Source organism: Rana temporaria, chromosome 5, assembly GCF_905171775.1.
Source record: "Rana temporaria chromosome 5, aRanTem1.1, whole genome shotgun sequence".
In the NCBI taxonomy this organism is placed as follows: domain Eukaryota; kingdom Metazoa; phylum Chordata; class Amphibia; order Anura; family Ranidae; genus Rana; species Rana temporaria.
In genome coordinates, this window is record NC_053493.1 from 40,597,425 (window position 1) to 40,613,305 (window position 15,881).

At 46.8% G+C, this 15,881-nt stretch overlaps 1 protein-coding gene across 1 annotated transcript in view; it reads left to right on the forward strand.

Moving 5' to 3' along the window:
• Positions 1–15,881, forward strand: part of OLAH (oleoyl-ACP hydrolase) — a 50,750-nt gene that overhangs the window by 24,714 nt on the left and 10,155 nt on the right. Inside the window, exon 4 of the mRNA XM_040352426.1 lies at positions 15,548–15,647. Coding sequence (XP_040208360.1) covers positions 15,548–15,647 — 100 coding nt within the window. The remainder of the gene's footprint in view (positions 1–15,547; positions 15,648–15,881) is intronic.

A 15,881-nucleotide genomic window follows, 5' to 3' on the forward strand; every position in this document is an offset into this window, starting at 1 on the left:
CTGCTTAGTTCTGGCTCCACCACCACTTGGCAGAGCCAGCAGCATAACACCAATGATCTTTCTGGCTGTCTGTAAGCAGAGGCGTCCCTAGGGGGGGGCCCTGACCCCCCCAACATCATGCTGTGCCCCACCATGTGCCCCCCCCCCCCCAAAAAAAATATTTATTTTTTTTTGCAATTTTTGTATTTTGCTCCCCGAGAGGGAGAGCGTCCCCAGTCAGCTCTGCGGGGGATTCCTCCCCCTCCCTGTGCTCGCCGACACTGCATAATGCGAGCGCTCAACCAGATTTTCTAGCCTGGGCCGTGTTTAAATGTGTGCACTGCAGACTGCAGTACACTGTAATCACTGAACTACATTATTTCCATCCCTTCTCCCCCCCCATCTGTCTCCCTCCCCCTCTCCTGTTCTTTCAAAACATTCACAATTTACTTTCACTTTCAGTTAGGCAGATATTATACGGTGCAAATTTATTTCCTGCATCCACAGATTGCAGGAAAGAAACTTGCATGATTCCCCCATCAACAGACAGTGGTGACAGGGGAATATCCCTCCTGCCCAGCAATTGTATTCTCCCGACAAACAGTGATTATCACCAGTGGCTATACAGCAACCACTAGTGATAATTATAAGAGAATCTGCTCATTAATGGTTCAAATCTCAGCCAGTTTCTGCTGAACCAGCTGAGATTTAAACTGTCTATGGCTGGTCTTAGCTCTTAGGCAGCCCATACATTGATTAGCACTGTGGAGTGTCGGCTTCCTGGCGGGATCGTGCACAGGGCCGGCGCAACCACCAGGCAGACCAAGCGGCCGCTTGGGGCGGGCAGGTCCGCAGCCTGGGATGGGGCGGAAAGATGATTTTTTTTTTTATTGTCCGGACTCCCGCAGACTCGCAAGCGGCGGGCGCGCTGCACACAGCCGCAGAGTCCGGTCCGCGGCGGCGGCGATCTATAGTGGTGGTAGGCACGGCTCAGGCTGCCTGCGTCCAATAGCAGGCTCCACCGCTGCGGCGCCGTCCTCCTAGCCTTTCCCCTAAAGAAGGCGACGGCAGCCCCAGAGCATGGCGGGAGTTGTAGTTCTCCAACAGAGCACAGGCACACAGACTTCACTTGGCCCTCTGGTGCCTGTGCTCTGCAGTGACTACAACTCCCAGATTGCACTGCAGGGCACTCAGAGAGAGGGAGAACGTCACATGTTGCTTCTCTCGGTTCACGATTGTCCCGCCTCCTGCTCTCCGCTCTGTGAAAGGTAGGAGTGGAGAGGGAAGGGAGGAAAATATATGGAAATGTGATGGATGGGGTGTGGGGGGCAGTGCTGTGTGTGTGGGGGGGCAGTGCTGTGGGGGGACAGTGCTGTGTGTGTGGGGGGGGGGCTGTGCTGTGTGTGGGGGGGCAGTGCTGTGTGTGTGTGTGGGGGGGCAGTGCTGTGGGGGGACAGTGCTGTGTGTGTGAGGGCAGTGCTGTGTGGGGGGGGGGGGGGGCAGTGCTGTGGGGGGACAGTGCTGTGTGTGTGGGGGGCAGTGCTGTGTGTGGGGGTGGGGGGTTAGCGCTGTGGGGGGGGCAGTGCTGTGTGTGTGTGGGGGGTAGTGCTGTGTGTGTGCGTGTGGGGGGGGGTAGCGCTGTGGGGGACAGTGCTGTGTGTGTGTGTGGGGGACAGTGCTGTGTGTGTGTGGGGGACAGTGCTGTGTGTGTGTGGGGGACAGTGCTGTGTGTGTGTGGGGGACAGTGCTGTGTGTGGGAGGGGCAGTGCTGTGTGTGGGGGGGCAGCGCTGTGGGGGGGGGGGGGTAGCGCTGTGGGGGGACAGTGCTGTGTGTGTGGGGGGCAGTGCTGTGTGTGTGTGGAGGGCAGTGCTGTGTGTGGGGGGGGTAGCGCTGTGGGGGGACAGTGCTGTGTGTGTGTGGAGGGCAGTGCTGTGTGTGGGGGGGGTAGCGCTGTGGGGGGACAGTGCTGTGTGTGGGGGGACAGTGCTGTGTGTGGGGGGCAGTGCTGTGTGTGGGGGGCAGTGCTGTGTGTGTGTGGGGGGGGTAGTGCTGTGTGTGTGTGGGGGGGGGATGTGTGATGGGGCAATAATGTGTGGGGGGATATGTGAAGGGGGGTGCATTACTGTGTGGGGGGATATGTGAAGGGGGGCATTACTGTGTGGGGGGATGTGTGAAGGGGGGGGGCATTACTGTGTGGGGGGATATGTGAAGGGGGGGCATTACTGTGTGGGGGGATATGTGAAGGGGGGTAATTATTGAAAGAAATATTTTTGCAAGGGAGGTGGGTGGCCGTTGGGGGGGAGGGGGGGGGCGCCAAAATGGAGCTTCGCTTGTGTAGGCAGAAATCCTTGCACCGGCCCTGATCGTGCATGTGGGATTTCAAACACACCCGAGCCCATCTCTATTGGTTGTAGACAGTTGAGCTCCCTGCAGGTTGCTTAGCAGCAGTGGACCCTTCTCTGACATGCTGATCGGGATGCAATCCAGGTGATGCTCTTAGTCAAATCCTAGTCATAAATATCAGAGATTTTATTGATCAAAGCCCACACGTTACAGGCATAGAGCCCACATGGCTGCTGATTATACGGTTGATTATATATATGTGGTTGTACTCTTGATGCTAATAAATACTATGTTTATTAGATCTGACTGGGAGCATCACCTGGATCACATGCCGATCAGCATGTCAATAGAGAAGGTTATACAGCATTACTGCTGCTAGGTGACCAGCTGGGGGCTCAGCTCTCTATAACCAATAGTGCCAGCCTTCCCCTGCATGCACCCATAATGTCACCAGCACTAGGTCCTAATAGACTGCCGCCGCTGCCAAGGAGACAGACGCCAGACCAGCGATGTAAATAGCAGGGACATGACAGCTGGGGATCCCCACTGTGGCAGAACACCAGGGCCCGGTGGCAAGACAACCTTTGCAACCCTGATAGTTCTCCCACTGCTTTGGACCCTTATATTTTCTTGGTGTGCTGGTGACATATATCTCTTGTTTTCTGCCACCCTGGGGGGCCCCAGTATAGTAGGAAGGGAGCTCACTGCAGAACATGTGAAGAAAGGGCCCATAGTGGGATCATAGTAAAGGGCCCCAGGATATATATATATATATATATATATATATATATATATATATATATATATATATATATATACAGTGATGAAAATAAGTATTTGAACACCCTGCTATTTTGCAAGTTCTCCCACTTGGAAATCATGGAGGGGTCTGAAATTGTTATCGTAGGTGCATGTCCACTGTGAGAGACATAATCAAAAAAAAAAATCCAGAAATCACAATGTATGATTTTTTTAACAATTTATTTGTATGATACAGCTGCAAATAAGTATTTGAACACCTGAGAAAATCAATGTTAATATTTGGTACAGTAGCCTTTGTTTGCAATTACAGAGGTCAAACGTTTCTTGTAGTTTTTCACCAGGTTTGCACACACTGGAGGAGGGATTTTGGCCCACTCCTCCACACAGATCTTCTCTAGATCAGTCAGGTTTCTGGGCTGTCGCTGAGAAACACAGAGTTTGAGCTCCCTCCAAAGATTCTCTATTGGGTTTAGGTCTGAAGACTGGCTAGGCCACGCCAGAACCTTGATATGCTTCTTACAGAGCCACTCCTTGGTTATCCTGGCTGTGTGCTTCGGGTCATTGTCATGTTGGAAGACCCAGCCTCGACCCATCTTCAAAGCTCTAACTGAGGGAAGGAGGTTGTTGCCCAAAATCTTGCAATACATGGCCCCGGTCATCCTCTCCTTAATACAGTGCAGTCGCCCTGTCCCATGTGCAGAAAAACACCCCCAAAGCATGATGCTACCACCCCCATGCTTCACAGTAGGGATGGTGTTCTTGGGATGGTACTCATCATTCTTCTTCCTCCAAACACGGTTAGTGGAATTATGACCAAAAAGTTCTATTTTGGTCTCATCTGACCACATGACTTTCTCCCATGACTCCTCTGGATCATCCAAAGGGTCATTGGCAAACTTAAGACGGGCCTTGACATGTGCTGGTTTAAGCAGGGGAACCTTCCGTGCCATGCATGATTTCAAACCATGACGTCTTAGTGTGTTACCAACAGTAACCTTGGAAACGGTGGTCCCAGCTCTTTTCAGGTCATTGACCAGCTCCTCCCGTGTAGTCCTGGGCTGATTTCTCACCTTTCTTAGGATCATTGAGACCCCACGAGGTGAGATTTTGCATGGAGCCCCAGTCCGAGGGAGATTGACAGTCATGTTTAGCTTCTTCCATTTTCTAATGATTGCTCCAACAGTGGACCTTTTTTCACCAAGCTGCTTGGCAATTTCCCCGTAGCCCTTTCCAGCCTTGTGGAGGTGTACAATTTTGTCTCTAGTGTCTTTGGACAGCTCTTTGGTCTTGGCCATGTTAGTAGTTGGATTCTTACTGATTGTATGGGGTGGACAGGTGTCTTCATGCAGCTAATGACCTCAAACAGGTGCATCTAATTTAGGATAATAAATGGAGTGGAGGTGGACATTTTAAAGGCAGACTAACAGGTCTTTGAGGGTCAGAATTCTAGCTGATAGACAGGTGTTCAAATACTTATTTGCAGCTGTATCATACAAATAAATAGTTAAAAAATCATAAATTGTGATTTCTGGAATTTTTTGGGGGGATTATGTCTCTCACAGTGGACATGCACCTACGATGACAATTTCAGACCCCTCCATGATTTCCAAGTGGGAGAACTTGCAAAATAGCAGGGTGTTCAAATACTTATTTTCCTCACTGTATATATATATAAATAAATAATTGCATTTTATAGTTGGCCCCCCTACTTTTGTCCCTGTCCCCCCATGTGCCCCCCCTAAATATGAAAGCTGGAGACGCCACTGTCTGTAAGGAGATGACATTCTCATCACCACTGCAAGGGGAACATTCTACCCACCGATCACTACTGAATTCATTTTAGCAAGGGTTCTTTAACCACTTGCTGACTGCCTCACGCATTTATACGTCGGCAGAATGGCACGGGCAGGCAAAGCAATGTGTATATATACGTTGCTTTGAATCTACCGCCTAGCGGGCGCGCGCCGGCCGCGGTCTCTATGAGCGTGGACTCGATGTTTGCCAGTGTCCCGTGATCGTGTCACGGAGCGTCAGAACGGGGGGATGCCTGTGTAAACAAAGCATCTCCCTGTTCTGCCTAGTGACAGGACACTGATCGTTTGCTCCCTCTCATCGGGAGCAGTGATCAGTGTCTTGTCACAGTAAGCCCCACCCCCACACAGTTAGAATCACTCCCTAGGACACACTTAACCTCTTCCCTGCCCCTACTGGTTAACCTCTTCACTGCCAGTGTCATTTACACAGTAATCAGTGCATTTTATCACTCCCTAGGACACACTTAAAGGGTCACTAAAGTCACTGTTTACAGGGTATAGAGAGATAAAAGTTAACTGATTCCTTTTAAAAATGATTAAAAAATAGATAAAAATCAATCATATAATGTGCCTCTAGTTTCACTTTCACTTTTAAACTGGTTTCATGTTTCTGTGAAGTAGAGAGAGACACAGAACAAAAACAAACAAATCCAGGGCAGTGTTTTGTTTTTAAAATGAATCTGATTGGTTCTGAGGAGTTTTAGACACACAGCTTGGACCACAGTGAAAAGCTGCCATGAGATTTTTCATAAGGAGCCACACAAGCAGGAAGTGTGGAGATCACAGCAGAATTACAGCAACTTCAAAGCAAAAACGAACAATGAGGACATGAAACCAGGACTACAGTAAGGTAAAGGAAGCTATTTAGCTAAAAAAATATTTTCCTTTAGTGATCCTTTAACCCCTTCCCCGCCCCTACTGGTTAACCCCTTCACTGCCAGTGTCATTTACACAGCAATCAGTGCATTTTTATAGCATTGATCGCTGTATAAAGGACAATGGTCCCAAAACAGTGTCAAAAGTGTCCGATGTGTCCGCCATAACTAGATAAAAATCGCAGATCGCCGCCATAACTAGTAAAAAAAAAATGAATAATAAAAATGCCATAAAACTACCCCCTATTTTGTAGATGCTATAACTTTTGTACAAACCAATCAATATACGCTTATTGCGATATTTTTTTTTTTTTTACTGAAAATATGTAGAAGAATACATCGGCCTTAACTGAGGAAAAAACATGTTTTTTATATATTTCTGGGGATATTTATTATAGCAAAAAGTAAAAAATATTGCTTTTTTTTTTAAATTGTCGCTCTATTTTTGTTTATAGCGAAAAAATTTAAAGGGGTTGTAAAGGTAAAAAAATTTTTCCCTAAATGGCTTCCTTTACCTTAGTGCAGTCCTCCTTCACTTACCTCATCCTTCCATTTTGCTTTTAAATGTCCTTATTTCTTCTGAGAAATCCTCACTTCCTGTTCTTCTGTCTGTAACTCCACACAGTAATGCAAGGCTTTCTTCCTGGTGTGGAGAAAGCCTCTTGAGGGGGGAGGGGGCGAGCAGGCAAGTCAAGACACTCTCTACTTTGCAGATAGAAAAAGGAGCTGTGTGTTAGTGGGCGTCCTGACTCTCCTGCTTGTCCCCTCCCCCCTCAAGAGGCTTTCTCCACACCAGGGAGAAAGCCTCGCATTACTGCGTGGAGTTACAGACAGAGGAACAGGAAGTGAGGATTTCTCAGAAGAAATAAGGACATTTAAAAGCAAAATGGAAGGATGAGGTAAGTGAAGGAGGACTGCACTAAGGTAAAGGAAGCTATTTAGGGAAAAAATGTTTTACCTTTACAACCCCTTTAAACTGCAGAGGTGATCAAATGCCACCAAAAGAAAGCTCTATTTGTGGAAAAAAAAAAGGACGTCAATTTTGTTTGGGAGCCACGTCGCACGACCGCGCAAATGTCAGTTAATGCGACGCAGTGCCGAATCGCAAAAAGTGGCCCGGTCATTTGGCAGCCAAATCCTCCGAGACTGAAGTTGTTAAGACCTGAAAATATATTTTTTAAAGGGGTTGTAAAGGAATTTTTTGTTTTCCCTAAATTGCTTCCTTTACCTTAGTGCAGTCCTCCTTCACTTACCTCATCCTTCCATTTTGCTTTTAAATGTCCTTATTTCTTCTGAGAAATCCTCACTTCCTGTTCTTCTGTCTGTAACTCCACACAGTAATGCAAGGCTTTCTCCCTGGTGTGGAGAAAGCCTCTTGAGGGGGGAGGGGGCGAGCAGGCAAGTCAGGACACTCTCTACTTTGCAGATAGAGAAAGGAGCTGTGTGTTAGTCAGCGTCCTGACTCTCCTGCTTGTCCCCTCCCCCCTCAAGAGGCTTTCTCCACACCAGGGAGAAAGCCTCGCATTACTGCGTGGAGTTACAGACAGAGGAACAGGAAGTGAGGATTTCTCAGAAGAAATAAGGACATATAAAAGCAAAATGGAAGGATGAGGTAAGTGAAGGAGGACTGCACTGAGGTAAAGGAAGCTATTTAGGGGGGAAAAAACAACCCCTTTAACATGTTCTTCTGGGATAAATAGGTTGAGAAAGGCTCATCTAAGGACACCCTGCCTCCAGGAACAAAACACAGATTTCCTGTAAATCGGTGTGGCTCTCAGTATCTGCATGAAATGTATTCCAATGAGTATTAATAGACTATAGAAGCCTATCTTGTGTGGACTTTGAAAGGCAATGAGCTGCTATCTTGGATGTGATGTCAATAGCACCAGCAGACTCGGAGCTGTCTCTCACGTCAAGTGATACAGTATAATATTCCTCTTTGCTTTTCCACTGGTAGCTACATAAACATGTATATAGGGAAAGGTGGTGGAAAAAAAACTTGATTTGTCTGTGCTTTTACCTGCAGTTTTTCAAGTTGGTGACACTGGGCTAGATTCATGTAGGGGCGCGCATTGTTACGGCGGCGCAGCGTATCGTATTTACGCTACGCCGCCGCAACTTACAGGAGCAAGTGCAGTATTCACAAAGCACTTGCTCCGTAAGTTGCGTCGGCGTAGCGTAAATGGGGCCGGCGTAAGCGAGCGTAATTCAAATGTGGAAGGGGGGGCGTGTTTTATGCTAATGTGTGATGACCTGACGTGATTGACGTTTTTTACGAACGGCGCATGCGCCGTCCGTGGACATATCCCAGTGTGCATTGCTCCCAAGTACGCCGCAACGACGTATTGGTTTCGACGTGAACGTAAATTACGTCCAGCACTATTCGCGAACGACTTACGCAAACGACGTAAAAAATTCAAACATCGAAGCGGGAACGACGTCCATACTTAACATTGCGTGCGCCTCATAGAAGCAGGAGCAACGTTACGCCGAAAAAGCCTTACGCAAACGACGTAAAAAAACTACCGCCGGGCGCACGTACGTTTATGAATCGGCGTAACTAGGTAATTTGCATACTCTACGCCAAAAACGACGGAAGCGCCACCTAGCGGCCAGCGTGAGAATGCACCCTAAGATACGACGGTGTAAAAGATTTACGCCAGTCGGATCTTAGGCTAATGTCGGTGTATCTTGCTTTCTGAATACAGAAAGAAGATACGCCGGCGCAGCTTTGAATTTACGCGGCGTATCTATGGATACGCCGGCGTAAATCATTGCTGAATCTAGCCCAGGGTCTCTTAGCACAAACTGTAATTTGCTTGTACTCTGCAAAATAATAGCTTTGCTGGACTGCGGGCACCTCAACCGGCTTCCTTACACCCTAGTATGCCTTCTAATCATCTAGAATTGCCGGTAAAGATTGACCTGGACCTGTACAGGACTTACCAAGCTACCTCCTGCACCCATATATTAGCCCTCTAACCTGGTGATTAGCTACTCAAACAATCAACAATCAGCACTGTGTTATGGGCGGGCAGAAGGAGCGTCCCTTATTTCCTGATACGTGAAAGTATTCGCTATTTTCCAGGGTGGTGGTTTAGTATGGGAAAGGTAAGTGCAGACCGCATTTGGTGCTTCTTAAAACGGAGTTCCACCCTAAAATGTAACTTCCACTTTTTGGAATCCCCCCCTCCGGTGTCACATTTGGCACCTTTCAGGGAGAGGAGGGAGCAGATACCTGTCAAATGCAGGTATTTGCTCCAACTTGCGGGCATAGATAGCCGCAGTATCCGTGGATATCTATGCCATATCCGGCCCCTCCTCCGCCCCCGCTGTCTTCTAGGAGACACACAGGTCCCAGAAGACAGCAGGGACCATTCAGATCACGCAGCACGATTTGCGCATGTCGCAGTAGGGAACCAGGAAGTGAAGCCGCAAGGCTTCACTTCCTGATTCCCTTACCAAAGATGGCGGCGGCAGCACCCGAGAGCCGAGGGACAGATTGGCTTCGGGTGCCGACATTGCGGGCACCCTGGACAGGTTAGTGTCCATATTTTAAAAGTGAGCATCTGCAGTATTTGTAGCTGCTGACTTCTAAAAAAAAAAAAAAATTGGCGGAACTCCGCTTTAAGGCGGTTGTTAAGTTTGAAAAAAAAATGAAAAGTCAGCAGCTACAAAACTGTAGCTGCTGACTTTTAATAAAAGAGTTCTATCAGAAACAACTCACTGAATTATTGCAAGATCGTACTACATACAGAAGATTAGGATCAGACCCCACGGAGGCGTATAATTCTCAGCTTGATGCTTTGGTTGAATGGGGCTACCGAATGCATGCTTTGAATACTAAAGAATTCAAATATCTAGCCCCCACTTTTTGTAGGATCCCGGTTAATTACACTCTACCCAAGATCCATAAGAACGCAACAATACCTCCAGCCCACCCAATTGTTAATGGGATTGGGTCTGTCACCGCCAGACTGGGCGAATATCTTGATAAATTTCTCCAGACCAGTGTCAAAGCAACAAAGGCATACTTAAAAGATACCTCTGACCTGCTACAGTCCTTGGATAAATTGACCATTGAGCCGATTTCAGTCATTTTTCTGATTACTGCCGACGTGGCATCTCTCTATACAATTATTCAGCACGAGGATGCTGCATTAGCCCTTAATTGGGCTTTAAGTAAAAGAGAGGACATTCCACACAATCAGAAACGCTTTCTAGGCCATGCATTAGATTTTTGCATGACCCATAATTATTTTTGGTTCAATGGTTTTTTCTTTTCACAACAGGTTGGCGTTGCGATGGGGGCTAAATTTGCCCCCAGTCTGGCCAACCTGTTTATGGCGGAGTGGGAGGACAAATATATCTTCAACAATAGAAAACCTCAGGTGTTGTTTTACCGCTGCTTTATTGATGACCTTTTAGTTATTTGGGAAAGAACTAAGACCGATGCCATACAATTTCTGGAACACCTGAATAATAATGTTAATAACATAAAGTTGGAATATACTATCAGTAACCTTAGTGTCAACTTTTTAGATGTTAAGATTGAACGCTATGAAGGGAAACTTAAGACCAAAGTATACTTTAAAAGCACAGATCGTAATAGCTATCTAACAATTAACAGTGGTCATCATCCGGCCTGGATCAGAAACATACCTAAGGGCCAGTTTCTACGTGTGCGCCGGAACTGCACCGATGAGGGTGACTACTTTGCACAAGCTGATATACTGAAGACTAGGTTTGTCCAGAAAGGATATGATGAAGTTAAACTTAAAGCGGGAGTTCAACCAATTCCTTTTTTTTTTTTCCCTTAGCTTCCTGCTCGTTTTGTCTAGGGGAATTGGCTATTTGTTTTAAAATATGATCCGTACTTACCCGTTTTCGAGATGCATCTTCTTCCGTCGCTTCCGGGTATGGGTCTTCGGGAGCGGGCGTTCCTTCTTGATTGACAGTCTTCCGAGAGGCTTCCGACACTCGTAGCCGAAAGAAGCCGAACGTCGGTGCTCACCGACATTCGGCTTCTTTCGGAAAATCGTGCCGCGATGGATGCGACCGTCGGAAGACTGTCAATCAAGAAGGAACGCCCATTCCCGCAGCCCATACCCGGAAGCGACGGAAGAAGATGCATCTCGAAAACGGGTAAGTACGGATCATATTTTAAAACAAATAGCCGATTCCCCTAGACAAAACGAGCAGGAATCTAAGGCTAAAAAGTGCCCTCTAAGGGTGAACCCCCGCTTTAATGCCACTGTTCAACAAATCTCTGACATCTCAAGAGATGATTGCTTTAAGAAGAAAGATATTTCATCTACAAGAGATCAACATCAGTGCAGTTTCTTAACAGGATTTCATGCACAATACAGAGAGATTGAGAATATAATAAAAAATCACTGGCACATTCTGGGCAAAGATAGACATTTAAGTGAAATTCTTCCCCCACAACCACGATTCATATATCGAAGGGCGCCCAATTTTGGGGATCAAGTGATGCAAAAGATTTTAGACCCCCCTAATCAACGATTACAATTGAATTTAAAAGGCTTTTTTCCATGTGGTAAATGCATCTGCTGTCGGACAGTAAAAGTACACAACAAAGGAAGAAAAGAAATACAGGGAGGTGACGGGAAGGTCTTTGAACTAAAAGAATTTATCACCTGCAATTCAACGCATGTTGTATATTTGCTATGGTGTCCCTGTGGCCTATTGTATGTTGGCAGAACAAAACGATTGTTGAGAATTCGTATTTCCGAACACCTGGCTAACATCAAAAAGGGCTATAAACATCATAGTGTATCTGTCCATTTTAAAGAGAAGCACAACAAGGATCCCACACTTGCCCAGTTCTGTGGGATTGATTGTGTATATCCGAGTTGGAGAGGATCCAATAGGGTTAGGGATCTGTCACAAAGAGAAATTCAGTGGATCTTTTCTCTGAAATGTCTTTTTCCACGAGGGTTAAACACTGAACTAGATTTAAATTGTTTTATTAATAATTCTTAAATTTTGATACCTTTAGTAAACTGGAGGGAATAGTCTTGGCAACCCTGTTTATTTATCAACAACTTGGGGCTAATGCAGTGGCGGCCCGTCCATGGGGACGCACGGGCGCCGCCCCCCCCCCCCCCCCCCCCCCCCCCCCCCCACAAAAAAAATAATAAAAAAAAAAAAAAAACGGGCCCTTTAAGAACTTTTATTCGGCAGTTCTGGCGGCCGTCTATAGAGGGCGCTGCAGCGCCACCCGCTCTCGCAAATAACACACATTCGTGCATAAATGCACGAATGTATGTTATTGTTGGTTGCCAGCTGCCTGGTCTATTCATATAACAGCGGCAGCTGGTTGGCTGAGGGGAACTGCCTATCAAAGCCAGCGGCTCTGATAGGCTTTTCTCCGGCTCTCGGATGTCTATACTCGGAGCGCAGGCAATCTGGGGTCCTTGCATAAGACAAACGGCCGTTTCAGCCAATCAGGTTCCCGGATTCTGGTTATCAGGAACCTGATTGGCTGAAGCTTCACCACAGCGGCAGAAGACATTGAGGGAGGACATGGAAACTTCAGGTAAGTGCTTTTTACAGGGAAAGGGGCGGCAATGGGCACAGTGGCATCATGGGGCACAGTGGTGACAAAGGGCACAGAGGTGACAATTGGCACAGTGGCATTATGGGGCACAGAGGTGACAATTGGCACAGTGGCATCATGGGGCACAGTGGCATCATGGGGCACAGTGGCATCATGGTGCACAGTGGTGACAATTAAAGGGCACAGTGGTGACAATTGGCACAGTGGCAACAATTGAGGGGCACAGTGGCTGCGTTTGATGGCATGGAACAGTGGCTGCGTTTGATGGCATGGCACAGTGGTGACAATTGATGGAACAGTAGCTGCGTTTGATGGCATGGCACAGTGGTGACAATTGATGGCACAGTGGCTGCGTTTGATGGCACAGTAGCTGCGTTTGATGGCATGGCACAGTGGTGACAATTGATGGCACAGTGGCTGCGTTTGATGGCACAGTAGCTGCGTTTGATGGCATGGCACAGTGGTGACAATTGATGGCACAGTGACTGCGTTTGATGGCATGGCACAGTGGTGACAATTGATGGCACAGTGGCTGCATTTGATGGCACAGTAGCTGCGTTTGATGGCATGGCACAGTGGTGACAATTGATGGCACAGTTGCTGTGTTGCATTGCACAGTGGTGACAATTGATGGCACAGTGGCTGCGTTTGATGGCATGGCACAGTGGTGACAATTGATGGCACAGTTGCTGTTTGATGGCATGGCACAGTGGTGACAATTGATGGCACAGTTGCTGTGTTGCATGGCACAGTGGTGACAATTGATGGCACAGTGACTGCATTTGATGGCATGGCACAGTGGTGACAATTGATGGCACAGTTGCTGTGTTTGGTGGCATGGCACAGTGGTGACAATTGATGGCACAGTTGCTGTGTGGCATGGCACAGTGGTGACAATTGATGGAACAGTAGCTGCGTTTGATGGCATGGCACAGTGGTGACAATTGATGGCACAGTGACTGCGTTTGATGGCATGGCACAGTGGTGACAATTGATGGCACAGTGGCTGCATTTGATGGCACAGTAGCTGCGTTTGATGGCATGGCACAGTGGTGACAATTGATGGCACAGTTGCTGTGTTGCATTGCACAGTGGTGACAATTGATGGCACAGTGGCTGCGTTTGATGGCATGGCACAGTGGTGACAATTGATGGCACAGTTGCTGTTTGATGGCATGGCACAGTGGTGACAATTGATGGCACAGTTGCTGTGTTGCATGGCACAGTGGTGACAATTGATGGCACAGTGACTGCATTTGATGGCATGGCACAGTGGTGACAATTGATGGCACAGTTGCTGTGTTTGGTGGCATGGCACAGTGGTGACAATTGATGGCACAGTGACTGCATTTGATGGCATGGCACAGTGGTGACAATTGATGGCACAGTTGCTGTGTTTGGTGGCATGGCACAGTGATGACAATTGATGGCACAGTTGCTGTTTGATGGCATGGCACAGTGGTGACAATTGATGGCACAGTGGCTGCATTTGGTGGCATGGCACAGTGGCTGCATGTGATGGGCACAGTGAGGCTGCAATTTTTTTTTTCGTTTGCGCCCCCCCCAAAAATTTTGAGCACCAGCCGCCACTGGGCTAATGGATAGGTCAATGCTTGGCTTGTGGATGTGTTTATATCCAGCTTATCACTGCCAGTTCTATGTTTAACTCCATGCTATTATCAGCCAGTCATGCGTTTTGATTCACGAGTTTGATTTCAGTTATTTTTGTGATGCAACTGTTGCAGATTTTATGTGGTGTGTCATTAAACCTTTTTTTATGGTATCACACTATTATATGATTTTTTCATTATTTATGAGGATCTCATCTATCACATTTGGAAGTTTACTTAATGGTTTGAAAACTTTACATGCTTTTGTGCCGAAACACGAGAGTGTCAGGCAACTCGTTCTGGTGAGTGGCCAATTTTTATTGGTGGAGGATTCACTTTGCTCGGGTGTGGTGGAAGATTTCTTTGAAGACTTCACATTTGAGAAAGAGAAAGAAAAGTTTTTCCTCGTTTTTTTCAACATTCATGAACTGTTTTTGCTTTTGAACACTTTATTTATTCACGGGTTCCTTTGGTCTATTTATTTACTCATTTATTTATCTAAACCATTTTTGTTCACTTGTGTGGGTCATACATACATTAGCGCTGTTTATATATGATTTAAATTAAAATTTCACTGTTTGAATGTGACAAAATTGATATAATGTATTCATTCTATTTAAAGCAGCAGCTGTGAACTTTGGGCCAGATTCACAAAAGGGATACGACGGCGTTTCTCCTGATACGCCGTCGTATCCCTGTTTCTATCTATGCGACTGATTCATAGAATCAGTTACGCATAGATATCCCTAAGATCCGACAGGTGTAATTGTTTTACACTGTCGGATCTTAGGATGCAATACCGCGGCCGCCGCTGGGGGGAGTTTGTGTCGTAAACCAGCGTCGGGTATGCAAATTAGGAGTTATGGCCGATTCACAACGGTTTTTCGCGTTCGCTGCGTCGTCCGTAGTCAAGTTTCCCGTCGCAAAGTTAGTCGTTTTTTTTTATGCCCTAACTTTAGTCAGCAAGTGTATTGCTGTCTAAAGTATGGCCGTCGTTCCCGCGTCGAAATTCAAAATTTAACGTCGTTTGCGTAAGCCGTCCGGGAATACGGAAGTACGCTACGCGCGTCGCCATTCAAAAAAATTACGTCACAGTGCGCAAAGCACGGCGGGAGTTAGGAAACAGAGCATGCGCAGTAGGTCCGGCGCGGGAGCGCGCCTAATTTAAATGGCACACGCCCATTTGAATTGGCCCGCCTTGCGCCAGAGGCCGCGGGTGTAGTTTTCATCGCAAGTGCTTGGTGAATCAGGCACTTGCGATGAAAAATTGCGGCGGTGTAACCTATCTAGCATAAGTTACGCCGCCGCGATTCTACGTGAATCTGGCCCTTTGTTCGTATTTAGTCCTTAGCGCAGCGGTGGGAGTCACTAGGGCGCGTTTACTGTGATTACCTTTTTTTGGTTTATGTAAATCGTTTTTGAATGAATGCAAATTATAGCATTGTCTCAAATTTAGAATTTTATTTTATTTTGGCATATCATAGAGTTGTATGAGAAAATTTGATTGACGCAAACAAATTTTAATCTTACTCGGTAAAGTATTTTATGTTCCAGTAAATGTGTTTTTCTTTTATTCTTAGTTTTGGGTCATTGAGCAGTTTTGCCACAGCAATAAGACTGAAGGAGAACCATGGACTGGAGCCCATTCATCTATTTGTGTCCGGAGCATCTGCCCCTCACGTGAGTCAGCTATATAATATTCTGGAGGCTTCTATGGAAAAATATAGAGTTGCCTATCACAACCAATCAGATCGCAGTTGTCATGTCTCTTTTAAATGAAAGATGCAACTAATGCGGTAACTAAAAAAAAGTGCTCAGCCCCCAAAGGATTTACCCCCTAAAATCACCAGGCCACTTTTTGCGATACGACACTGCGTCACTTTAGCTGACAATTGCGCAGTCGTGCGACGCTGT